This window comes from Vulpes lagopus, chromosome 2 (assembly GCF_018345385.1).
Source record: "Vulpes lagopus strain Blue_001 chromosome 2, ASM1834538v1, whole genome shotgun sequence".
Lineage (NCBI taxonomy): Eukaryota > Metazoa > Chordata > Mammalia > Carnivora > Canidae > Vulpes > Vulpes lagopus.
In genome coordinates this window covers 70,643,589-70,669,667 of record NC_054825.1, presented here as the reverse complement: position 1 = coordinate 70,669,667, position 26,079 = coordinate 70,643,589, and the positions used below count along the sequence as shown (strand labels likewise).

General features: G+C 40.1%; 2 protein-coding genes across 5 annotated transcripts in view; one reads left to right on the top strand and one right to left on the bottom strand.

The window, feature by feature from the left end:
- Positions 1-514: 514 nt before the first annotated feature.
- EIF3J (eukaryotic translation initiation factor 3 subunit J) lies at positions 515-25,417 on the top strand. The gene is made up of 8 exons (XM_041745276.1): positions 515-668; positions 755-858; positions 12,446-12,500; positions 12,975-13,066; positions 18,996-19,110; positions 21,456-21,617; positions 23,245-23,318; positions 23,616-25,417. Exons 1-8 carry the CDS (start codon positions 626-628, stop codon positions 23,745-23,747), a joined length of 777 nt encoding a protein of 258 aa, XP_041601210.1. The 5' UTR covers positions 515-625; the 3' UTR covers positions 23,748-25,417.
- Positions 25,313-26,079, bottom strand: part of SPG11 (SPG11 vesicle trafficking associated, spatacsin) — a 71,671-nt gene continuing 70,904 nt past the window's right edge. For all 4 annotated transcript variants that reach the window (XM_041745265.1, XM_041745266.1, XM_041745267.1 and 1 more), the window contains exon 40: positions 25,313-25,885. In XM_041745265.1, coding sequence (XP_041601199.1) covers positions 25,705-25,885 — 181 coding nt within the window. In that variant the 3' untranslated portion in view covers positions 25,313-25,704. The remainder of the gene's footprint in view (positions 25,886-26,079) is intronic.

Below are 26,079 nucleotides of genomic sequence, written 5' to 3'. Positions count from 1 at the left end.
GCGCGGCCCCGTGCACTCGCTCCTCCCCGGCGCCGCGCCCGCGCTGGCTTCCAGAGAGGTGCTCTCCGCCCGCGCGGCGCCCGCTGCGAGGGTCGGGTCGCGGCCGCCGGTCCGCCGCCCCCACGGGCGGGCGTGGCGTTCACAGCCCGCGACCGAAATGAACACGGGGAGGGGCTGGAGTTGGCAGCGGAGGGCCCGCGAGGGCAGGCGAGGGCAGGCGGGGGCAGGCGGGGGCCAGGCGCCAGGCAAGGGGCCGCCCTCCTAATTCCTCGCACTGTTTCCTCCCCGGGGCCCAGCCGGGGGCAGCCGTCTCCGGGCCGCTTCCTCTCCTCCCGCCCCGCCGCCTCCGAGACCACTCTCCACACCGCGTGGCGCGGAACACTCGGTCTCACCCTCCCGCCGCCTCCGGCGCCCGCGGCCGCCTTCCACGCCCCTCTCCCGCCCGCGCGCGCGCGCGTCGCCCCGCCACCTCCTCCGGGGAGGGCGGGGCCTGGGCCCCGGCGCGCAGTCAGCCACGGTCCCAGCCTGCCCCGCGCCGGCCAACGAGAGCAAAGCCAGTGACTCACCTCCGCCGCGCTAACTCCTCGCTAGCTCTCCCCTCACACACGCTCACGCCCGGCTCGAGATGGCGGCGGCGGCGGCGGCGGCGGGGGACTCTGATTCCTGGGGTGAGGAGAAGTTGCGGGGGCAGGGCCTGGGCCGGCGCTGGTCTCAAGCCGAAGCAGGCGCTAACGCGGCTCGCTCTCTTCCGTAGACGCGGACACGTTCTCCGTGGAAGACCCGGTGCGGAAGGTGGGGGGCGGCGGCACCGCCGGCGGGGACCGCTGGGAAGGCGAGGACGAGGACGAGGACGTCAAGGTGGGTGCGGGCCGGGGCTCCCGGCAGCGTGGGAGCGGACTGGCGCTGTCGCGGGCGGGGATGCCCGTCGACAGGCGGGCGGGTGGACTCTGGGCCCAGGGGCGCCGCCCGGGCCTGCGGGGCTACGGGTCCAGACGCAAGCGTAGGGCTTCCCGCTGCCCTTCTCTCCTCGGCTCGCCAGCCGTATGGGCCGACGTCTAGCAGCGTGGCCTTTTGGACTTCCTCGCAGAGGGCGGTGGCGGTGGCGGCCCCGGCCCCGGCCCCGGCCCCAGCCCCTCTTAAGGGTCTGCGCCCCGGCCCGGATCCCATCCGCCAACTGGCGACGGGAGGTGACAGCAGCAGCAGGGCCCGGCCCACGTGCAAACTTCGCGGTCTGGAGCCGCTCGCCGGAAGGATCCGGGAAGTCGGGGGTTGAGCCCCACGGTTTATCCCATATGGAAAGTCTTGCAACCCACCTGCCTTTTTGAGCTCAGATCTCTCTGGGGCAGTAACTCATTTACGTTTCCAAAGGCCCATTTGTAGAGTGTGTTTGAGCAGTTAGATGAATGAAATACTGTGGTTTAATTTCAGTCTTTTTTTTTTTTTTTTTTTTTTTTTAAACACAAGACCAATAGAAGCAGTAAAGTGAAATAACTTTAGGCTTCCCTCCCCCGCCCTGTGGTAAAGAGATGAACCGAGTACTGAGGTAGCCAGGAGTTACTGGCCAGAAACCTAGGTAGTCCACACAGCGACCTGGAAATGGACAGTTGATAGACTGAGTTATTTATCTACATACAAATGATTCCTAAGGAAATACTGGTTGGAATAGACGAGGGGCCGGTGTTTTTCCCCTGTGCTTTGTTGATCTAAACCAGATGTACGTTTTGTTTTTGAAAACTCCTGGGGACTTATCAAATGGCTTCAGATGACACAGTATGACTAGGGTATTTGTTTTTAAGTAGCAAACACCTCTCAACCCCAGAATGTTAAGATTCTTATTAACAGAACTCTCAAAATTTTTATATATTGGTGCAGATAAAGTTTTGTATGAATTGAGAAAAAAGTTTCTTTTGGTTTTGATTCAATTAGTGTATGTTTTTTACTTTCCTAATTTCTACCCTTCAATACATGTTGGGAGCCCTGTTAAGTCCTGCTCGGGTTGAAAAAAATTTAAGCTGGACAATCACTATGAACTTAATACTACTTTTGTTTGGATTTTACCTTTTTCTCCTCAGAGTCTAATGAGATAGATGTCCAGTTTATGGAACAGCTTGAGGTTCAGGGAGAATGTGAGCTTTGCATACATTGAGATTAATAAATGAGTAGTACTCTTGTGAAGATACTTAAATGCTCTATTTACATGTTGTATATATATGGGAATGGATTGTGTATCAGTCTCATTGCAAGATATTAGTTACTTCCCTGCATTGTCTTGGACTTTCTGTTTTGAGCCTTCAGTTCAGATTTGTCCTTTGACTTTTTGTATGCTTACTGGTGCAGCAGGTAGGACATCTGTTCTGAAAATTGATTGATTTAGCAAATGAGAAGAAATGCTTACTGGGTGCAGCAGTTAGGACATCTGTTCTGAAAATTGATTGATTTAGCAAATGAGAAGAAAAGATGGGATAAATCAGGAAAGAAGTACCAGAAAATGAAGTAACTAAGTTTGAGATTTACAGATGCTAAGAGACCATAAAGGTCATCTTGTCCAGTCACTCTATCAGTGCAGATTCTTTTCTTTTATTCAAATATCTTATTTCTTTTACATAAACACTGAAGTTGATCTTGGAGAAAAACTCAACTTGTCCATTTTATTTCTGAGTTGAAATGTTGGTTTCTTTTGAATTTCTTCAAGATTCCCAGGTTATGGTATTCATGGAGTAGTTTGATTCTTAGGCTTTGGAATCAGACAGACATGGGTGTACATTATATTGCCTTGACATTTTCTCTATTTGTGGTCACAAACAAGTTTTTTAATCTTTCCTTTTAGTTTCCCAGTCTAAGTTTTCATTATAGGAGATAACTTCGGGGGGTTGTTTTGCATTTTATTTACTTAGGGTATGGAGAGGGAGAGGGAGAATCTTTTTTTTTTTTTTTTTTAATATTTTATTTATTTATTCATGAGAGACACAGAGACAGAGAGAGGCAGAGACGCAGGCAGAGAGAAAGCAGGCTCCATGCAGGGAACCCAATGTGGGACTCGATCCCTGGACTCCAGGATCACGCCCTGAGCTGAAGGCAGGCACTCAACCACTGAGCCACCCAGGCGTCCCGGAGAGAGAGAATCTTAAGCAGGTTCCACACCCATTGCGGATTCTGAGGCACAGGGCTTGATCTCACAACCCTGAGATTATGATCTGAGTTGAAATCGAGTCCAACACCAACTGAGCCACCCAGGCACCCCTATTTTGCACCTTAGATGATTTAATGTCTAGCATTAAGCAGAGTTGCTTAGCACTTCTGAGGCACTCAGTTAATGTTAATACTCTCTCTCTCTCTTTTTTTTTTTTTTTTAAAGATTTTATTATTCATGAGAGAGACACACACACACACACAGAGGCAGAGACATAGGTAGAGGGAGAAGCAGGTTCCATGCAGGGAGCCCAATGTGGGACTTTATCCCGGGACTCCAGGATCATGCCCTGAGCTGAAGGCAGACGCTTAACCGTTGAGCCACCCAGGCATCCCAGTGTTAATACTCTTAATCGAGATGTAGTCTTAATTTTTCTGGCTAAAGGAAAATATACCGGTTACCTCTAGTATCTGGGGTTTATTTTGTACCACATTTTGTGATTTCCTGAGCTCCAGAATAAGTTCTCCCCACAGTGGCTATTTTTCTGTGAATTTTGTGTTTTGAGTGGAATGACCTTGGTTGTCAAGCAAGTTTTTGCTCTGAGTTTACCAGTCTAGAAGTTGAATTTTGTCAATACCAAATTTCTGAATTCTGATAATTTAGTACTTAATCCTTTTGTAAGGATACGAAAACAAGGCTTAGTTTTCATGAGATCAAATAATCGCAACCTTTAAACAGTACAATGTATGAATTTTTTAAAGTCTTCAAAGGTAAGATACGCAGAAACAGTAAGTTCTTCGATTTATGTCATCATCTAGTGTTTAACCTTTAAGAATATAGATTTAGTGTCATGTGTAATGTCCTGAGATATGAAGAGAAAACTGAGGTCTTTGTTACAGTAATTTGCTTCAGTAGTTTACTGTCTTTCAGTAGACATTATAACATTTTGCTTCCCTGAAGACTTTTCAGATAGCTGTCTGGTAATGACAGAAATGGATTTAGGTGAAAGCATAGAATTGTTAATATTCATGAGGAGAGAAGCCTGTGCTTCTTCCCAGTTAAAAAGATGAGAACCAGGGGTCCCCGGCGGCTCATTTGGTAGAACATGCGACTCTTTATCTCAGGGTTGTAAGTTCAAGCCCCATGTTGAGTGTAGAGATTACTTAAAAAAGAAAATCCTTAAAAAAAAAAAAAAGATAAGAACTGGGAAGCATACTCTCCTGTTGTACTTGCTTTGTTTTACCTTTCTTACTATCCTGATCTTATGCAGAGTTAGTGGGAGCAATTGTTCACTTAGCATATATCACTGGACTCCTTCCCCATTGCTGGAGTGATGTACAGGCTGTGGTGACAAAGAAGGAAGTGTGTAGCTAGCTATCCGCTGCAAACAGAGGCAATATAACTTTTATTCCATTTTACTAGTCTCCTAACATTTCAATATAGAATAGATTAAAAGCTGGATTTATTCAAGGTGTGTAAAATTGTATTGAAGAAACTTCTGGCTGTGTTCAAACATCTCTGGCATTTTTTCCTGTAATGCTGTTATAGAGTTTTTTTTTTAAAAGATCTGAGAATGAACTTAGTTGAAAACCACCTGTCCCATTCTACCCATTCAAGCATCTGTTAGGATCCTATACAGCTTAATAGTTTAAATCTACCAGAGTATTGGGCAGCCCGGGTGGCTCAGCGGTTTAGCGCCGCCTTTGGCCCAGGGCGTGATCCTGGAGACCCGGGATCCAGTCCCACTTTGGGCTCCCTGCATGGAACCTGCTTCTCCCTCTGCCTGTGTCTCTGCCTCTCGCTGTCTCCCTCTCTGTGTTTCTCATGAATAAATAAATAGAAAATCTTAAAATAAATAAATAAATATACCAGAGTAATACATTTTTTTAAGATTTTATTTATTCATTTATGAGAGAGGCAGAGACACCGGCAGAGGGAGAAGCAGGCTCCACGCAGGGAGCCTGATGTGAGACTCAATCGTGTGACTCCAGGATCACGCCCTGAGCCAAAGGCAGACACTCAACCCTTGAGCCACCCAGGCGTCCCTCTTTTCTTTTTTAAAGATTTTATTTATTTATTGAGAGAGGGAGAGAACATGTGCGTGGAGGGGCAGAGTGAGAAGTGGACTCCCTGGTGAGCGAGCAGCCCTATTCAGAACTCAATCCCAGGACCCTGGGATTGCAACCTGAGCGGAAGGCAGATGCTTAACTGACTGAGCCACTCAGGTGCCCAGTGAGGACATTTTTCCAGCATTGGAAATAGCACTTCTGAAGAAGGGAATCTCTACTTCAGAGAAATGGGAGATTATTGGGAAATACTCAGAAGGTGGGCATTTTGCCAGGAAATGGGTATATTGAAGTGTGTGTGTAACTTCTTATGAAAAATTCCAAACATAAACAGAGGTAAAGAGAAGTTTAATAAACATATGAGTGATCTTATTTCTTCTATATCTTCACTTGCTTTTCTCCTCCCCTAACCAGATTATTTTGAGGAAAATCTCAATTATATCATTTCAGTTCCCTGAAAGTTTTAATCAACTAGTAAGTTTTTAGTTAGGAAGCATGTTTGTTATTGAAAAATACTTAATATGTTTGTCTTGATGGATGACTGGAATTAAATAAGCCATTTGTTTAGTGTTCAGTATCCTGATCTTGCTTTAGCTAAGTATTTAAAGTAGAATTGATTAATCACAGTTCCAAATATGAGACAGGTAGGCATTGAGATGGAATTCAATAAAAACTCAACTGAGTGCTGAGCCATAATACATGGTAGGATGTTAAAAACTTAATGAATTGAATTAAATGAAGTAGAATTTATTGAAGCAGGTACCTTGGCTTCCAGAAGCCAGCATAGTTCTGAGATGATGGAAGAACATTTGGGCTTCTTTTAAAAACTGAACTTTGCTGGGAGGTCTAGCCATGCAAGAAGACTGTTACAGAGTTCTGAGGCCTCTCAGAGCAGGTTGGTACAGCTCACAGAAAGTCGGCAGAAGGCTCTTTTCCTGCAAAAGGTTATTCTTTATCTAAACCAAACTACTTAAAGAAAAGTAAAAGGGTATATGTTAATTAATGGACTCTTTCTATGAGGCAGAAGAATTTTACTTTCCTTTGAAGCTACTTCTATTTGAGGATCTATAAATATATCTTGCTTAAGTTGGAAAGCATTTTCAGCCCTAAATGTGTTCTCTCACTGCATGTGACATTCTGTAGTTGTACATTTTGAAGATGATAGATTAGCCAACTACTGGCTATATTATTAGAAATTTTTAAAAAGCAGGATTTAAAATTTTTGTTTTCAGTTCTCAGTCATGTTCAATTGGGAAGCAGGTTTTAAACTTGAAAAGCAGCCATCTCTTTCAGAAAAATTATTCCAATGGTGTTGGGTGTGTATCTGTAGAAGAGTATAGATAAGTAAGTAGTTTATATACTGCTTCTGTTTTATGGAAGCTAGCTATTTTACGAGAGCAACCAGGGTAATTCTTTTGAAGATAAATTGAATATTATACCTGGAAGATTTATTACCTACCAAAAATAATTGGGTAAGGAATTTACTTGGCTATTGATAGGTATTCTCTGGAACCAAATAACCATTTAGAGTTTACTAAATTACAGATTTATTTGCTGTTTAAATGTGTTAATTTTAGTTCCTCTAAGAACCTTTTTTGAATTTTATTTGAATTTATTGTCAGCATTTACAAAGTCCTAGTATTTACAGAAAATTGGGCAGATTTCAACATTCTACCTTATGTGTATTTTTTAGGCACTTGCAAATTTTATAACTAAGGAAACAAAAGGTTTAAGTTCTTGGGGAAAACTACCTGACCTGCTTTTGGGATTACATCTATTTGGAAGGGTGACCAGTCTCTTTGTTAACATCACTATGCTCCCTTCTTTAGGGACTTGTCCCCAGAATGGCGGAAACTTCAGGGCAGACTTGTTTTGAGCACTATGAGGTGAGGGTGAGAGGCAAGGCTTGCCTTTAATGGTTCTTTTATGAACATAGGAACAGATGCCATAGCTGTTCCCAGGACTTGTTAATAGGAACCACTGCTTTTGCTTTTACAGTCCATTCTGTGGTAGAATTCTAAGTAGCCTTATTATGTCTGCATTGATGAGACAGTTTGAGTGTCTGGAATAAGGTTTATGCTTTGATGGGGAAACCAGGAACAGGGATAGAGGTGGTAGGTAGAATTGATAAAAATGAGATACTGAGGGAGGTGTGATATGGATGGGGGTGAAGTTTTACTGAGAACGGGAACTGAGAAATGCTCCTCTGATGTTTGTTTCTTCATGTTGGAGGTATCAGGATGGAGCTCTTCAGTTTTAGCCATACTTCTCCAGTCTTGGCCACTTAGTACTTACTAGAGGCTGCTAGACTAGTTTCTTAAAATTAGTAGAAAACCATCACAGGCAATTTGAGTTAGATAGATTTGCAGCTGGACATGATACTATGTGCCATACACTTCTCTTTGATCAGCTTTCCTGTAATTCCAGGGGAACTCGTTCCAGAACTGATGGAAAGAACAAATTTTGGTGTGGGAGAGACCTAATTCTCAGAGAGTTATTATGTAATTCAGGACTCAGGTGTAAAGTTACGTTTACTGTGACACTATAAAGGAACTTTGGTCCATTTAGAACTGGTTCCTTCATTTGTTGTTGTTGTTTAGTTCTTTCATTATATTTCACTGAGATTTTGGGATAGCTATCTCAGGGCCTTAATGTTCTTATCTATAAATTGAGGGTAACACTACCTTACTTACAGAACTTTTGTGAGGGTTAACTCTGTTACTAGATGTAAGGCCCTTTGCACAGTGCCTGGTACAAAGTAAGTACTTGGCAAATGCTTTATCATCATCATTGTTGTCATTATCACTATTATTAGTAGAAAGTGGTGAATATCTACCCCTTTCAAGTAAACAAGTGGTCTTCCTGTCTGAAGCACTGCCTAAGTGGACTATTATTCACAGACCCAGCTTTCTATGTTCTGTGAAGATTAAAACAACAACAAAAACTCCTGGTGTTTACTTTTTATTTTTAGCTCTAGGATTCCTTTTGTACTGTGCTATATTGATAACAAGCACTTAAGCAAACCAGTGAGATTGTACAAACATCTGCTTTCTAATTTCTAACTCTTGTGTCTTAGATGTCCAAACAATGACTAGCAGGTTTGCTTTCAGTCTGTTAACCTTGAACTCTGAGCTAAATTGCCAAGGTAAGGGTGATTATAAAAATATTTTACTTTCATACAAACTATTTTCTATTCTGCTTGCAGACTGTATGGCAGCCTTAATCAGGATTTTTAGTCCTTTGGTGGACTTAGAGATTTTTATTAAAGTCAAGGCTTGGTTAGTTTAAATGTCTAGACTGATTCAGATTATGACCTGTCTTGTTATAAAACAGAAGCTTGGTGTCATACTTAGGCACATTAGTCATCCTCTACATCTTGCAGTGGCATCAGGGCCCCCTGCTTTGCATCTGTAATCTGTGGTTCAGCTTCAAATGGCATGTCATAGGGTGCCTGGTAGTTGCTGAGACAATGGCCAGGCTACCTATAGATTAAAGCCCTATCAAAATACAAGGCTGTGTCTGTCCCTATTAAACATTCTAAGTCTGTGGAGCCTTTGGAAAATTATTTGATAATCAGTTTATATTTAGAGACTCTCTTAGGTATAGAAAAGACAAGAGTTGGACCATTCTCTTACATCATACACAAAGATAAAATGGTTGAAAGATCTAAATGTGAGACAAGAATCCATCAAAATCCTAGAGAACACAGGCAACAACATTTTTGAACTTGGCCACAGCACCTTCTTACAAGACCTATCTATAAAAGCAAGGGAAACAAAAGCAATAATGAACCATTGGGACTTCATCAGGATAAAAAGCTTCTGCACAACGAAGGGACCAGTCAGTAAAACTAAAAGACAACCTGCATAATGGGAGAAGATATTTGCAAATGACATATCAGGTAGAGGGCTAGTATCCAAGATCTGTAAAGAACTTGCAAAACTCAACACCCAAGAAACAAACAACCCAGGCAAGAAATGGGCAGAAGACATGAACAGACATTTCTCCAAAGAATACCTACACATGGCCAACAAGCACATGAAAAAATGCTCCACATCACTTGCCATCAGGGAAATACAAATCAAAATCACAATGAGATACCACTTTACACCAGTGAGAATGGCTAAAATTAACAAGACAGGAAACAACAAATGTTGGTGAGGATATAGAGAAAGAATACCCTTTTGCACTGTTGGTAGGGATGCAAGCTGGTGGAGCCACTCTGGAAAACAGCTTGGAGGTTCCTCAAGAAGTTAAAAATAAAGCTACCCTAAGACCCAGCAATTGCACTTCTGGGTATTTGCCCCCAAGATACAGATGTAGTGAAACCATGGGACACCTGCACCCCAGTGTTCCTAGCAGCAGTGTCCACAATAGCCAAACTGTGAAGGAGCTATGATGTCCTTCGACAGATAGATGGATAAAGAATTTGGAATATTACTCAGCCATCAGAAAGGATGAACACCTATCATTTACGTCGATGTAGATGGAACTGGAGGGTATTATGCTGAGTGAAATAAGTTAGTTGAAGAAAGACAATTATATGGTTTTGCTCATATTTGGAATATAAGAAATAGTGAAAGGGACCATAAGGGAAGGGGGGAAACTGAGGGGTGAAAAATTAGAGAGGAAGACAAACCATGAGAGACTCCTAACTCTGGGAAACAAACAAAGAGTTGCAGAAGGGGAGGTGGGTGGGGGAATGGGGTAACTGGGTGATGGCATTAAGGAGGACACACAATGAGATGAGCACTGGGTGTTATACTATATGTTGGCAGATTGAATTTAAATAAATTTTTTTAAAAAAGAAGAAAAGACAGAGTATAGATCCACCTTAAAGTGCCCTGCCCAAGTTAGGGAGTGGATTCAAGTAGCTATTGATCAGCTCTTGACTGCTCTTAAATACTGGGTTTAAATATTATATAGATTTAATTCATTAACCAGGGTCATGTTGAGTGGAATATTACTTGAAATAATTGAGTTATTGACTAGAATGTTGGATACTTTCACATTTGGGAAAGATATGAAGGCCTTTCAGTTTTTTATTTAAAACAGCTGCAAATTACTTTAAGAAAAGTAGTTTTGGCTTGGTTGTCTTGTGTTTTGTTAACGGAGAAGCTTTTTGTTTTTTCTTTTGAGAACCTTTTTGTAGAATGAGACAAGTTGATATAAAAGTTAATATGGAAAAAGAAATGCAAGAATGGCCAGGAAAATACTTAAAAACCTGAAAACCTATAAGGAAGGGACTAAGCATAGCCTATATAAAAATATACTATAAAGTAATGAAAGCAGTATGGTATTGATGTATGAAGAGACAATAGACAGCGGGATGGAATAGAAAGCAGACATATACCAAGTACCTGTGAAAATTTAGGGTACAGTAAATCACAGGACTCAGGTGGACTTTTTAGTAACTGACAGCTGGGTAACCATTTGGAAAGAGGATTAGATTCCTACTTCATCCCACACAAGAGAAAAAAACTCCACATGGACCAAGATCTAAATGAAAAAATAATGAAAGCATGTATGTTCTGGAAGAAACTGACCTGAAATTCGCGGGCAAGAAAATACTGATAAATTTTACTGCATGAATGTGCTGGGGTGCATACACTATATGAGGAAACACTAGAGGCATTTCCATTAAGAGAAGAACTAGGCAATGATCATTATCACTGCTACCATTCACAATGTACTAGAGGTTTAGCCAGTGCAATTAGATAAATCTGTTGTGGTGGCATAAGAATTGGTAATGAAGCGGGGTACAGTGGCTTGGTAGGTTGAGTGTCAGACTCTTGGTTCCAGTTCAGATCATAATCTCCAGGTCAGAGGATCAGAGGCTTCAGGCTTTGCACTCAGCCGGGAATCTGCTTGAGATTCTTCCTCTCCCCCTCCTCCTGCTCTCTCTCTAGATAAGTCTTTTTTTTTTTTTTTTTTAAGATTTTATTTATTCATGAGAGACACAGAGAGAAAGAGAGAGGCAGAGACATAGGCAGAGGGAGAAGCAGGTTCCATGCAGGGAGCCTGATGTGGGACTTGATCCCTGGTCTCCAGGATCACTCCCTGGTCTGAAGGCGGCGCCAAACTGCTGAGCCACCCGGGCTGCCCTCTAAATAAGTCTTTAAGAAGTAATTGGTATGGGGGCAGCCCGGGTGGCTCAGTGGTTTAGTGCCACCTTCAGTCCAGGGCGTGATCCTGGAGACCCTGGATTGAGTCCCATGTCAGGCTCCCTGCATGGAGCCTGCTTCTCCCTCTGCCTGTGTCTCTGCCTCTCTCTCTCTCTCTCTCTCTCTCTCTCTCTCTCTCATGAATAAATAAATAAAATCTTTAAAAAAAAAAAAGAAGTAATTGGTATGAAAGTGAAGCCATTCTCGTTTGCATATGATGTGGTAGTACACCTGGAAAATCCTGGAGCATCCATGAAAAGTGATAAATGAATTTAGTAAGGTAGCAGGATGTAAAATTAACATATAAAAGCCAATTATGTACATAAATAATAACCAGTTAGAGGACTAACAGGAAAAGAACTCTTTTTACAGTAGGAATGTAGAAATTCTTAGGAATGAACCTAAAGAGAAATTCACAAAACTTCTAAGAGAGAACTTTTTTAAAAGATTTTATTTATTTTGAGAGAAAGCATGAGAGAGAGAGAGCATGCGCAGGGGTGGAGAGGGCAGAGAAGAGAGAGAAACAGGCTCCGCCTTGAGCAGTTAGCCAGATGTGGCCTCATGGGGCTCCATCCTAGGACCCTGGGATCATGGCCCAAGCTGAAGGTAGACACTCAATGAACTGAGCCACTCAGGCGCCCCTAAGAGAGAAACTTTAAAACTTTACTTGAAAGATACAGAAGTAGAGTTGAACAAATGGAAGGACAGACCTTTTCCTTGGCTAGGGTGGCTCAACATCATGAAGATGTGTGTTCTCCCAACATTAATTAATAATTTTAATGCAATATCAAAAAAATACTAATAAACTTGTTTCTGTGGAGTTAGACAAGCTGATAATAAGGTGTACATGGAAAAGTAAATATGCGAGAATTATTTATTATTATTTAAAATAATTTATTCATGAGATATACAGAGGGAGAGGCTGAGGGGTAGGCAGAGGGAGAAGCAAGTAGGCTCCATGCAGAGAGCTCGATGCGGGACTTGATCCCAGGCCTCCAGGATTGTGCCCTGAACCAAAGGCACTCAACTGCTGAGCCACCCAGGCATCCTATGCAAGAATTATTAATAGAGATCCTTTTCTTTAGGATAACTGGGATGATGATGATGATGAAAAAAAAGAGGAAGCAGAAGTAAAACCAGGTGAGCCACTGGGGTTCCTTTATTTTTGGTTTTCTGTCTTGGTGAGCATGTAGTGCTTATGTTAAGACATATGATAGAATCTAGCTCACAAAATTGAGAATTTTGGTGTTTAGAAGCCAAACATTCTTCTGTTCTTTATTCCTTTCTTTCCCCTCAAATCATAATCATATTGGATACTACCTACTGCTTTCTGTTTGGAGCGCTGCTGTTAGGAGAGAGTAGGTTGTGTGACCTCACTAAATCCTGCTGCAGGTGCTAGGGAAATAGGAAGGGAGGTGTTTGGGTCCTAGGAATCATATCAGAGAGGAGGAAGGAAGAGTCCCAGAACTTTCCCATTCTTATTTGCCAGGAAGTCACCATGTGAAACTGGAGCTGGGAGAAGTTTGGTCTCTTGAAGTATACAAGTATTATATATCTGTCTTTCCATAAACTGGAAAATACTCAGGATAACTGTGATTAAAACATTTCTTTCAGAAGTAAAAATTTCAGAAAAGAAAAAAATAGCAGAGAAAATAAAAGAGAAAGAACGGCAACAGAAGAAAAGGCAAGAAGAAATTAAAAAGAGGGTAAGTACCATTCGTTTCCTGCAATACAGAATTCTCACATCAGTAGTGGTACAGTGTCTTAATAGACAGCAAGTATTAACATCGCAATCTGAAGGGGTTTGTAAAGACTCCATGGATACTATCCACCAAGTGAATCCCCAAACTGAATTTGTGGTTTTGCAAAAAGCTAACCTGGAAGCTTTATGTATTAGAATGCCTTTTAAATTTCCACAAATGTTCAGGAACAGTCATGATTGTGTAGTACTACCATCAGTGATTTTTGCCAGTCCCTGCAGTTCTTTGTAGTTGTGATTAATTGCAGTTGTACATATTGAGCAAAATACAAAAAAGTAACCATTTCTCTGCCATGTACTATGTAGGTGTTCCTGATTACTTGGAGGAAGATCAGGAACTCTATATTAATTTTTTTTCTATATTAATTTTTTTAATAGAAAGTACATTTACATGATTCAAAAGTCAAAACAGTATTAAGAACTCCCAACATCCTGTTTTTTTCTCCCTCTGTCTCCTAAGTGAATATTGGTTTCTTGCATCACGGAGGTGTCTTTGGATATAACTATATATTCTTATTCCTTGCTTTTCTTAAGTTTTTTTACTTTTATAGTTTTCACCTTGCTTTAATATATCATGGAGATCTTTTCATATCACCGTAGAGAGCTTTTTAGTTTTTTTTCTTGACTTTTCATTAAAAATTTCAAACGTAAAAATAGAGAAAATGAATAATCATCTGTCTCCTAAATTTAACAGTTGCTAATATTTGCCATATTTGCTTCATCTCTTTTGTTGTTAAAATATAATCAAGTCCACAACAGACATTATGCATTTTACCTTTAAATACTTCAGTATGCATCTCTGAAAAATCAAGGCTATTTCTTACATGATTACGTACCTATTAGAGTGAATAATAATTTTTTAATGACCTCTAGTACTCAGTTTATTTAATTTTAATTTTTTTTAAAGATTTTATTTATTTATTCATGAGAGACACAGAGAGAGAGAGAGACAGAGACACAGACACAGGCAGAGGGTGAAGCAGACTCCATGCAGGGGGCCTGATGTGGGACTCGATCCCGGGTCCCCAGGATCACGCCCTGGGCCAAAGGCAGCGCTAATCCGCTGAGCCACCCGGGCTGCCCTAGTATTTAGTTTATATGCATTTTACTGATTGTCTCCAAATGTCTTTTATGTATGGTTTGTTCAGACAAGGACTTTGCATTGCATTAGGTGGTTAAGATATCCTAAGTCCCCTGGAGTGTCTTTCTCTCTCTTTAAGGTAACATTGACTTATTGAAGAGAGGAGCCCCTTTGTTTTATAAAACATCCCACCTTCTTGATTTGTCTGATTACTTATATTTGGAATTTTCTGTAACTTGGCAGATAAGTCTAAAAGTTTGACTTCTCAGATTTGACTTCCAAATTCAGATTAAACATTTCTAATTGGAACGCTTCAGAGGTCATGCTGTGTGCTTTATATTGTATCACATCACACCAGGAGTCACATCATGTGTGTCCTATTATTAGTGATGCTAAAGTTGATCAGTGGATTAAGGTGGTAACAGCCTAATCCTTGTTTCATGTCAGCCTCTCACCAGTTTGTTTAGTGTTAATGATGATTGTTGCCTAATTAGGGATTGCAGAATGGTGATTTTTTTCATCCTATGACTTCTCTTCCATTTGTTATTGGCTGGCTTTTTTTTTTCTTCTTATGCTTACTCTGGATATTATTTGTGCTGAAAGAGTAAAAACTTAATTGTTTTGTTTTGTTTAAAAGATTTTATTTATTTATTCATGAAAGACAGAGAGAGAGAGAGAGAGGCAGAGACACAGGCAGAGGGAGAAGCAGGCTCCATGCAGGGAGCGTGATGTGGGACTGGATCTTGGGATTCCAGGATCACGCCCTGCACTGAAGGCAGACGCTTAACCACCGAGCCAACCAGGCGTCCCAATTGTTTTCTTTTAATTGCCAGTTTTTCACAGTAAGGAGAGAGTGTAATCATAACTTCAATGGTGAAAAATGAGGGATTTTTGTAGGTTTTTTTTTTCTGAGTGAATTTATGGATTTACAGATTTTTATAAATTTATTGTGTTTTACTTAGATACAGTAATTATTTTTTGGATGCTCAAATTGTCCCAGCTTTGGCCAGTAGGAAACCCTTTAAGATGTCCCAATCTCCTCCTTCTTTCCTCTTCCTTCTTTTCTTCTTTCTTCTTTCTTCTTTCTTCTTTCTTCTTCCTTCTTCCTTCTTCCTTCTTCTTCTTCTTCTTCTTCTTCTTCTTCTTTCTTTCTTTCTTTCTTTCTTTCTTTCTTTCTTTCTTTCTTTCTTCTTCTTCTTCTTCTTCTTTCTTCTTCTTTCTTCTTTCTTCTTCCTTTTTTTTTTTCAGAATCCCATTAGTCTTTGAAAACTTCCCTGCTTTCTGGCAGAATAAGAAGTGTTGAGCTCACCTGGTAAATTCTCTTTAGGCCTTGAATCAGTTACTTCTTTATGGTTCTTTTTAGTTGGAAATGATAGGGGCCAAATTTAGTTGCTAGTAGTTACTCAGTGTTACTGAGGTGGCCTTGCCTTCTAGACCTTTTTTAATGGGTGAAGCTAGAAATGTGTTGTGTGGTGTGTATGTGTTGTATAAGCATTGTGTTGTGTAAGCATTAGTTCATATTGACGTTTTCTTTTATTCTGAAAATACTGGTATAATAATGTAATTGTTTATTTGCTTTTCTATGATACCAGTAACATAAAGCTACTGAATAAAGTTTAGGATTTCCTTGCAGTTCTTTTTGGGCTTAGAATATATCCTACTAAGGATGTAGAATTACATCCTGGGTTCTAAAGTCATTTGTATTATTTCCCCTGTGTATTTTATTTTATTTATTTTTTTAAAGCTTTTATTTATTTGTTCATAGAGACACAGAGAGAGAGAGAGGCAACGACACAGGGAGAAGCAGGCTCCATGCAGGGAGCCCGATGTGGGATTCGATCCTTGGTCTCCAGGATCACACTCCGGGCTACAGGTGGCGCCAAGGTGCTGCGCCACCAGGGCTGCCCCCCCTGTGTATTTTAATATACATTTTAGAGTCATTTGTTTTCACTTTAAAGTTTTTTTTTTTTAATTTTTAAAACATGAAATGTGTTCAGAAGTCAAAACTACACCAAAATGGTATACTCAGAAAAGTCTTACACATCCATTCCTGTTCTAGCCTCTCCATCTTGTTCCCTGTCACCCTCTATAATAAACCATTTTCATTAGTGTTTGGTTTATTCTTTTTTTTTTTTTTTTTGGTAGCTGTATGGTATTCCATTGCCTAGATGCACCATATTTTATTTCATCAGTCTTCTAGTGGTGGACAGCTAGATTTTTTTCTTCCAGTCCTTTACTTGATGAACAGTGCTTCTATGAATAACCATATGTGTGTGTCATTTTTTTTAAGGTTTTATTTATTTATACATGAGAGACACAGAGAGAGAGAGAGAGACACACAGGCAGAGGGAGAAGCAGGCTCCCTGTGGGGAGTCCGATGTGGGACTTGGTCCCAGGATTCCAGGATCATGCCCTGAGCCGAAGGCAGATGCTCAACCACTGAGCCACCCAGGCATCCCATGTGGGTCATTTCTAATGGGTGTAGTCATATATGCAGGATAAATTCCCAGGCGAGATATTGCTGGATCAAAAGGCAAATCATATTTGTGGTCTTGATAAATGTTCACAAAATGCCCTCTGTATGGGGTTGTACCAGTTTGCATTTGCCAACAATGTATGAAAGTGCCTGTTTCCTCCAGTCGGGAACATTTTAGATACTTTTTAATAATTTATATTTGTGTATCTAAAAATAGCTACATCTGTGGTTTATTTTTTATTTTTATTTTTTAATTTATTTATGATAGTCACAGAGAGAGAGAGAGAGAGAGAGAGGCAGAGACACAGGCAGAGGGAGAAGCAGGCTCCATGCACTGGGAGCCCGATGTGGGATTCGATCCCGGGTCTCCAGGATCGCGCCCTGGGCCAAAGGCAGGCGCCAAACCGCTGTGCCACCCAGGGATCCCTACATGTGTGTTTCTATGATCAGGACAAGCAATAGGATCTTATAACTCAGTCTAAGAAGCCATCTTGATTAGATTTTTCTTGGTCATTGAAGTTGAAATTTATACTGCTTTTGTTGTGTCTTGGTATTAGTCTCCAGTGTAAAGAAACCTTAGTTTGATAGCGTATTCAGTATATTCACTTTTGATGCAGGAAATACTTCATGATGTCCAGATCTACTAAGATGGTTAAGTCAAGATATTTCCCTTTTTCAAGAAAGTATTCTGAGATTTCTTTAACTTGGCATAATGACGTTTCTCATTTCATCTTCTCCATGAGAAACAGAATGCTATGTATTACAGAACTAGACTTCTGAATCAGAATTTGCAAACTGCATAGACATGGATGATCACAAATGGTACAAGCTTCCTTTACTTTTTTCCCCACTTCAGTAAGTACTGTCACAGACTTTCCCTTATAGTAAAATAATGCGTTTGTTATAGGAAATATCACAGTATAAAGATGTTAACAGTCATCTGAGAGCAGTAGGACTGGGAAATAAGTGACAACTTCCATCGTATGTGTTTAAATTTGTTAACAAATGACAATGTGTTACTTTTGTAATAGTAACAAATATAAAAAGATAAGTTCTTTTTATGATTCTTTGGAAAAAGACATTTTTTTATGTCTACATAGTATAGCTGACTTTTGAACAATATGAGGGTTAAGGTGCTGACTCCTTGCACAGTCAAAAAAATCCACATACAAATTTGACTCCCCCGAAACTTAACTACTGATAGCGTACTCTTTTTTAAAATTTTATTTATTTATTCCTGAGAAAGAGAGAGAGAGAGGCAGAGACACAGGGAGGGACAGGCTCTATGCAGGGAGCCTGATGTGGGACTCGATCCCTGGTCTCCAGGATCAGGCCCTGGACTGAAGCGGCGCTAAACCACTGAGCCACCTGGGGTGCATATGACAGTGTATTCTTGATCAGAAGCCTTACTGCTAACATATAAATAGTCAACACATAATTTTGTAGTTGTATTATATACTGTATTCTTCCAGTAAAGTAAAATAGAGGGGGAAAATGTTATTAAATCATAAAGATGGGGAGCCTGGGTGGTACAGCTGGTTAAATGTTGGACTGGACTCTTGGTTTCAGCTCAGGTATGATCTCAGGATCATGAGATCCAGCCCCGTGTTGGGCTCCATGCTGAGTGCGGAGTGTACTTCAGATATATCTCCCTTTCTCCCCTCCTGCTTATTATATCTTTCAAATAAATCTTACTGAAAAAAAAATCTGTGAATAAGTAGACCCATGTAGTTCCAACTTATGTTATTTGAGGATCATCTGTGTTGTCATATTTAACCATTCTGTTGAAATTTGGGTTGTCTCTAAATGTATTTGAAATTATAAGTAATACTCCATCGGACACCCTTGTGGCTAAATGTTTGTATGCATCTTTGGTTTCTTATGGTAAATAACTAGAAGTGGAATTCTTTGATTCCATATAAAAGTATTTTAAGACTCAGACATCTTACTAAGTTGCTCTAGAAAGGTTATTTCAAAATACAGTCTTTAGTAGCAGATATGAGTGTACAGGTTTTCCCTTTTCTATAATATCAGTTCCATCTTTTATTTTATTTTTTAAAATTTATTTATTCATGAGAGACACAGAGAGAGAGGCAGAGACACAGGCAGAGGGAGAAGCAGGCTCCTTGCGGGGAGCCTGATATGGGACTCGATCCCAGAACCCTGGGATCACGCCCTGATCCAAAGGCAGACACTCAACCACTGAGCCATCCAGGCGTCCCTATTTATATATGTTTAATAAAAATATTAGCAATACAAAAATGTACTGGTCCATCACACTGCCAGATGTTTTAAAACTTCCTTTTTGTCTCATTTTAGTTAGAAGAACCTGAAGAACCTAAAGTGCTAACACCAGAAGAACTATTAGCAGATAAACTGAGGCTAAAGAAATTACAGGAAGAGTCAGACCTTGAATTAGCAAAAGAAACTTTTGGTAAGTGGGCGGGGTTGAGAAGGTGATTGCAGTGAAATATTGAAGTTCCAGGTGAATATTGTGAAAATGTTACTAGTTGTGAAAGTTTAGAAGACACTTCCTTTTTTGAAATAAATACAGTACTGGCTAACTTAGATACTAGAAAGGAGTTTTTAATATTTATATTTGAGATTTCATTGCTTAGAGTGAAAAACATGCTTAGGGTTTTGAATAATTATGAGTATCAAGTAAAAAATTATTAAGATAAGTCATTGGACCCAAAATAAGTATACTGCTGCTTTAAATATATTTATCAGCTGGATGAATTGGATGAAATGTGAGACCTGTAGCTTTGAGGTTTAAATATTGGACTGACTTATAAGGCTGTGCCTTTGCTCAGGGTTATTTCTTTGTGACTTTTTGGCTTTCTCCATCCCCTGTCATTGGAGGGCTTCTATTTCTATGTGCCATCCCTGCAGCTGTGGTTGGTACGTGATATAAAAGACATGTTCAGGGTCCTATAGATAGGTAAGTTCAGAGTGTTCCAGGGGTAAAGGGTAAATAAATAAGAAACATGACCAGAGGAATAGTTTAAAGCTTTCACTTTGTTTAAGCTCATTGTTATCATTACTTATTGAGTACTTATCAGAGTAGAAGATCATGTTGAAACAGTTAAATAACTTTGAAATTGAAACCTAGAGCTAAGAAGGATCTAGGTTATCTTGACTTTTCCCCCCATCCTTCCTTTTTTTTTTTTTTTAATTTAAATTTTTCTAAAATTCAATTTGCCAACATACAGTATAACACCCAGTGCTCATCCCGTCGAGGCCATCCTTTTTTTTTTTTTTAAATGGATCAAGCGGGCCATAATGATCATTCTCCCTTCTGTGGAAGGTGTGATTTTTCTCTCTGTACGAGTTGCTAGTAATCTAGAGTTGCTGTGATTCTCCTGTGCACTGGTGTGTGCTTGGCATGTCTTAACTGCACTCATCTCATTACAGAGAGCATACAGCCATTATCCAGTGTCTTCATAGGATGGTAAAAGCCACCCATGTGTTTATTAAAGAGAAGAGTTTACATGGTACCTATAAATTCTAATATGGGACCACAATTAGAGATTACAAGGCAAAAACATGCATTCATACAGGCATCATTTGGTTAATAGGATTTTAATGTTGTGTTTCTCATACTAAAATACTGAATCAGTGGTATTGTTAACTAATATACTGTTGAAGAGGATACAGAATGTACTCTTAGCCTAGAATCCTTTTAGGCTAGATTAATTTTTCTATTGGGATTTCACACATGGTTTACCCCTGCTTATTAGCCTCTGGAGTCAGCTGGATACTTTCTCAGGAACTTTTTTTTTTTTTTTTTTTTTTTTGCTTTTTCCTTCTCTTCGCACTTTACTGTGGGCTATTCTTAGACCTATACTTTAAATAACTTTTAAGTAACTTTAAATAAAATCCCTTTTATACCAGGGGCTCCTTCAGTGGTCTGCTGAAGACTGTGGGTCTCTTCCAATTTAATGTTTTTAAATGAATAAAACACAGGATTTTACTTTTATATTGAAATGGATATCAAAATATTAAAATAACTTGATTCAGTACTGTGCTCCTTTATTAATGCATTAAATAAGATCTAGTGGCAGGTTAATAAGTAATATAATTTAAAAACAGTATTTCATGGTAATTACAACTGTAATGTGTGTGATATGAAAATCTTTACTGGTAACAGGTTTTGCTAATATCACTGATTTGTTGCCTGTAATGAAAATGGAAGGAAATGGTAAATTAGTTAGTTAGTTAGTGAAAATAAAGCCGTAAATTTTTTTTAAAGATTTTATTTATTCATGAGAGATAGAGAAAGGCAGAGACATAGGGAGAGAGAGAAGCAGGCTCCATCCAGGGAGCCCAATGTGGGACCCATCCCAGGACTCCAGGATCACACCCTGAGCCAAAGGCAGATGCTCAACCGTTGAGCCACCCAGGCATTCCTGTACATTTTTTTTTTTTTTTTCTTTAAAGATTTTATTTATTCATGAGAGACAAAGAGAGAGAGAGGGAGAGACACAGGCAGAGGGAGAAGCAGGCTTCCTGCAGAGATCCCGATGTGGGACTCGATCCTGGGACTCCAGGATCACGCCCTGGGCCAGGAGCAGAGGCTCAACTGCTGAGCCACCCGGGCTGCCCTGTAAATTTTTTTCTGATCTAAATTCACAGACTTCCTGAATGCTGTCCAAGCGCTTCAGTGGATCTAGGTTAAGAACCTGTGCTATAGCGTGAAGTAACAGTTGTTCAGCTAACTAACTGGTTTATAAACTTGAAAAAAATCTAGAATTTTTAGTGCTCCCTCTTCTCTTGCAGGTGTTAATAATACAGTTTATGGAATAGATGCTATGAACCCATCTTCAAGAGATGACTTCACAGAGTTTGGGAAGTTACTAAAAGATAAAATTACACAATATGAAAAGTCACTATATTATGCCAGTTTTTTGGAAGCCTTAGTTCGAGATGTGTGTATTTCATGTAAGTATTTCTAATCTGTCGTTGGATGCGTACTCAGGAGGATGGAAGTTGACTTTTTTTTTGCATTCTATAATAAACTTAGGATTTGCTTTTTAGAAGTTACCTTGGGAATGTTCTGCAAATAGTGTGAGTGGTTTTGTTTTTTGAGGCTGCCTTTTTAATGTTTTTATAATGGCTTCCCAAAAGGGACAACTGAGCTTTGCTGACCCAGCAGCTAATAAAACACTAGCTTATTCTTTTACCTAATTATATCTTAAAAAGACTAGGAAGTGTCTTTTTGGGAAAATGATCCCTGAGCATATGGGATTTTAATGCAGAGCGAGACCACAAGTATCTGTTCATTTTACAAACAAGGAAGCCTGTGACTAGGTTTAAGTTGCTCAATATTGCTGGTACCTGTTCTCTGGGTCTGTGGGTGTGGTGCGTGCCCTGAGAAGAGTCATGCATTTCAGAGGCAGGGTGTGTGGGAGTTAAAAACCAGGGGTGGTGTGGCACTAATTATGGAAGGGACTGTTTTTAAGACTGAGAAAAAGGAATTCTATACAGTGAACTTATAGTTTCATTTGTGAAGGTGACTAACCAAAACTGAAACACTTTTGATAGCTAAAAACTGTTGTCTGTTTCCAGCTTGATATTTTTGTAAGGATGGAAGGGTGTGTTCTCCCATAAACAGGCTTCTTTTCTAGTAGGACACTGACATTTCTGAGACACTGACTCTTCATTCTGGTTCTGTGGTAGAAAATGGAGAAGGGGTGAAAGAGTTTTTTTGTTTTTTTTTTTTAGATTTTATTTATTCATGAGAGAGAGAGAGAGAGAGGCAGAGACACAGGTAGAGGGAGAAGCAGGCTCCATGCAGGGAGCCTGACGTGGGACTCGATCCTGGGTGGTGCTAAACCACTGAGCCACCCAGGCTGCCCAAGAATTGTCATTTGTAATTTAAGAATTGTACCACGTTCATTCAGTCACTTCTCACTGTGCATTGAGGATGTGTTGTGGAAAGGCCTGGTTAATCCTCCATGTGTCTTCTTTTGCTTGTGTAAATTGAGTAAGGAAGTATGGTAGGGAGCATTGTGAGAGCTCTAAAGATACTTGTAGTTTCTCTTCCGTTAACAGTGGTGTCTTGGTTATCACAGGTCATTACAAATAAATTTTTGTTCCTAAGTTTGCCATTTTACTTTATGTTTTTAAAAGATTTTATTTATTCATGGTGGGGGGGTACAGAAATAGAGGAAGAAGGAGAAGCAGGATCCCTTCAGGGAGCCCGATGTGGGACTTGATCCCGGGACTCCAGGATCACACCCTGAGCTGAACGCAGACGCTCAACCACTGAGCCACCCAGGCATCCCCAGAATGATTCTTTACCATCTTATTTTTTTTAAGATTTTATTTATTTATTCATGAGAGACACACAGAGAGAGGCAGAGAGAGGGAGAAGTAGGCTCCATGCAGGGAGCCCGACGTGGGACTTGATCCCGGGTCTCCAGGATCAGGTCCTGGGCTAAAGGCAGCGCCAAACCGCTGAGCCACCGGGCTGCCCACCATCTTAGGTTTAACAGGACAAATTCATAGCCTTTTCAGTTACTGGAGTTAATGATGGCCAAATTAGATTTTTTTTTTTTTTTTTTAGTGGAAATTGATGACTTGAAAAAGATTACCAATTCATTGACCGTGCTTTGCAGTGAAAAACAAAAGCAAGAAAAGGTAAGAGCAAGCATGTGAGGGAAATTATTTGAGAATGGGGCGTTGGCATAATAGTTTCAAGTGTCGTAGGAGCCTGAACTAAAGCTAAACTGGAACAGAGCCAGGAGTGTGAGTGCCATTACCATCCTTTTGTTTTCTTTTTGGAATTAGTAGCGATTTCCCTGGGTTAGGTCTGAGATCTCCCTTTGAGAACTGAAGCTTTTTTGGTACCAGAGGCTTTGGTGTCTGAGAGTTTCTGTACCAGAAAAGGTGCCCATAGTAGGTAGTCTCATGAATTAAAACTTTTTTTATCTTCAGCAAAGCAAAGCCAAAAAGAAGAAGAAAGGTGTGGTCCCTGGAGGGGGATTAAAGGCCACCATGAAAGACGATCTGGCAGATTATGGCGGCTATGACGGAGGATATGTACAAGACTATGAAGACTTCATGTGACATTTTCTCTTCTCCTGGTGTCTTCTTTCTGTTGCCCACAATCCCTTCAACATGTAGCACAACTTCCTTTCCTTTCAGTTCTGCCAAATGCTACAATCAGAAGTGCAGTATCTTTTGTGCTGGTTATTTAACCCCTTGACACTTAGGTGCTAATGTGCGAACGAGGGAACTTGGATCTTGCTGCCAAGGGGTTAAAATTGGGAACCTCAGTTGCTACTAAATCATAGTTTAAAAAAACAAACCTAATAATGTTGTCATTGTTGCTATCTGATTCCATAGCAGCAGTCACTGACTTGGAAACAAAGGTTGCAACATGACAAAAATTGTGTAGTATTTACCAGCACCATTCAGTAATACAGCCTTAACCATACCTCCTTGAACTACTTCATAACTTGTCAAGAAAAGCAGTTTGCAGCAAGGGCATGAGGTGTGCACCTAGTATTAAAATTGCTGTGTCTTAAAATTGAGCGTGAGGATATTAAATTACATTGTGAAGAAGACTGCTTATCTCAGAGTGAAGATAAAACGGCTGAAAAGCACTAGCTTGATATTTAAAAATTAAAATGACCAAAACCCTCCAACTTTGAAGCTGAAGAAGGTAAACCTCTCCGTTGTGTTGCATTACAACTTGTGGAATCTCTCAAGTGCATAGACTGTCTACTTTCTATTTATCAGACCGTTCTGCTGACAGAGTGCTTCACATGGGGGAGGGAAGCTCTTTACCTGTTTTCTTTCCCTGATTTAAGTGTCTGAGAAACAATTCTCCTTTGTTCTCCTCAGCTGCAGTTGAACAACTTTAACAGGGTTTTGGCATTTGCTTTCCTTTATAAAACATGCTCAGCAAACTGCACCAGTTGACTACAGTTTGGTAAATTGTTATGTTAACAATTATGACATCTGCAATGTTTTATAAAGCAACTAATTTAATAAAATCACTATTGTGAGGACTTAAAATTTGTGTTAACTCCCAAGAGGTATTTTTGGAGAATATAGAACACGGCTCTTGGGACTAGAGTTCTCTGTATACTTATAAAGCTTAATAAATAATGCCTGACAAGAAGTTACAGCTTTAAGACAAAAATGACATGCCAGGCCTTGAATAGTGTCACCCTAGAGCAACAAAGATATGGGGCTGCCTTCCTCCTCTTATTTATTTGGGCAAATTATTTGGTTGTTTAGATACCAAGGCCTAATTACCTAGAAGATCTTATTTATTTGGAATAATTGAGCTTGTTACTCAGGTTATGGCTGTAAGCATAGATTGGGTGATCTTTATTGTATATTTTCTTTTAAGCAATTAACCAAATTTGTGGTTGGAGTCTTTTTTGAAACCATCAGAGAATCAAAAGTAGGGACAGAACAAAAAATGTTTTAAATTTCTCTTAAATAGGAACTAGGAACCTCAGTCAAAGTTCTGTAGAGTACTGAGTATAAGACAGGACCATCTAGATGATTTGGAGGAATTAACAGGATGCAGTGACTATGCAGCAATAATTACAGCAAATAAAGATTGTTTTAAGGCAGACAAGGGCTAAGATTTCCTTGGCAGTAATAATGACATACAGTGAATTTAAAATCTATTTTATTATAGAGATCAGTTTCTAACAAATGGAAATGTATCATCTGTTCCTTAACTGTGTAAATAATATTAAATTCCTTTGAAACTGGAATCTGCAGGCACAGGTATTCTTTAATCAATACTGTATATCTAAATAGGAAGATGGAGCTTTTGATCTTAATACCAGTATCTATATAAAGTGGTGTAGATGAACAATCACTTTTAAATACTTATTGCCTTGTGAAAATTCATTCTTTACCCCCTATTCACAGAGGACTGGTTACCAGGTCAGTCTATTCTACTCCGATCGCAAACACCTGTCAGCACCTCATCTCAGTACAAGAACACAAGCACCCAGGACACCTCGGCAGTAGCCACCCTCCTAGCGTCCGAATCCACCTAACCTGCTAGCATGTCCTTTAGACAGCAGCCAGTCTGAGGGTCCTTCAGAAGCACATTCACAATGTCATAAAATTTGTGTTCGTATGCGAGCTTGTAGTACAAGTAGACATCTTCACAGTATGTGAGTAACTTCTTCAGGTTTTTCACAGCTGTGTCTGTCGGCTGATGTTGTTTATATCTAAGACAAAGGGGCATAAGGTACAAGTTAAGATGCTCTCTTGAGCAAGGATTATCTGCTCTGACACAGCTACTTACAAAGGAGAGGACCCTGGAATTTGAGGAATTATTTAAGACTAGCGTTAGGGGTTGCGAGCTAAACGCTGAAATTATTTCATTAAAAATGTTAGCTTAATGCTCACCTTATTTGGGGTA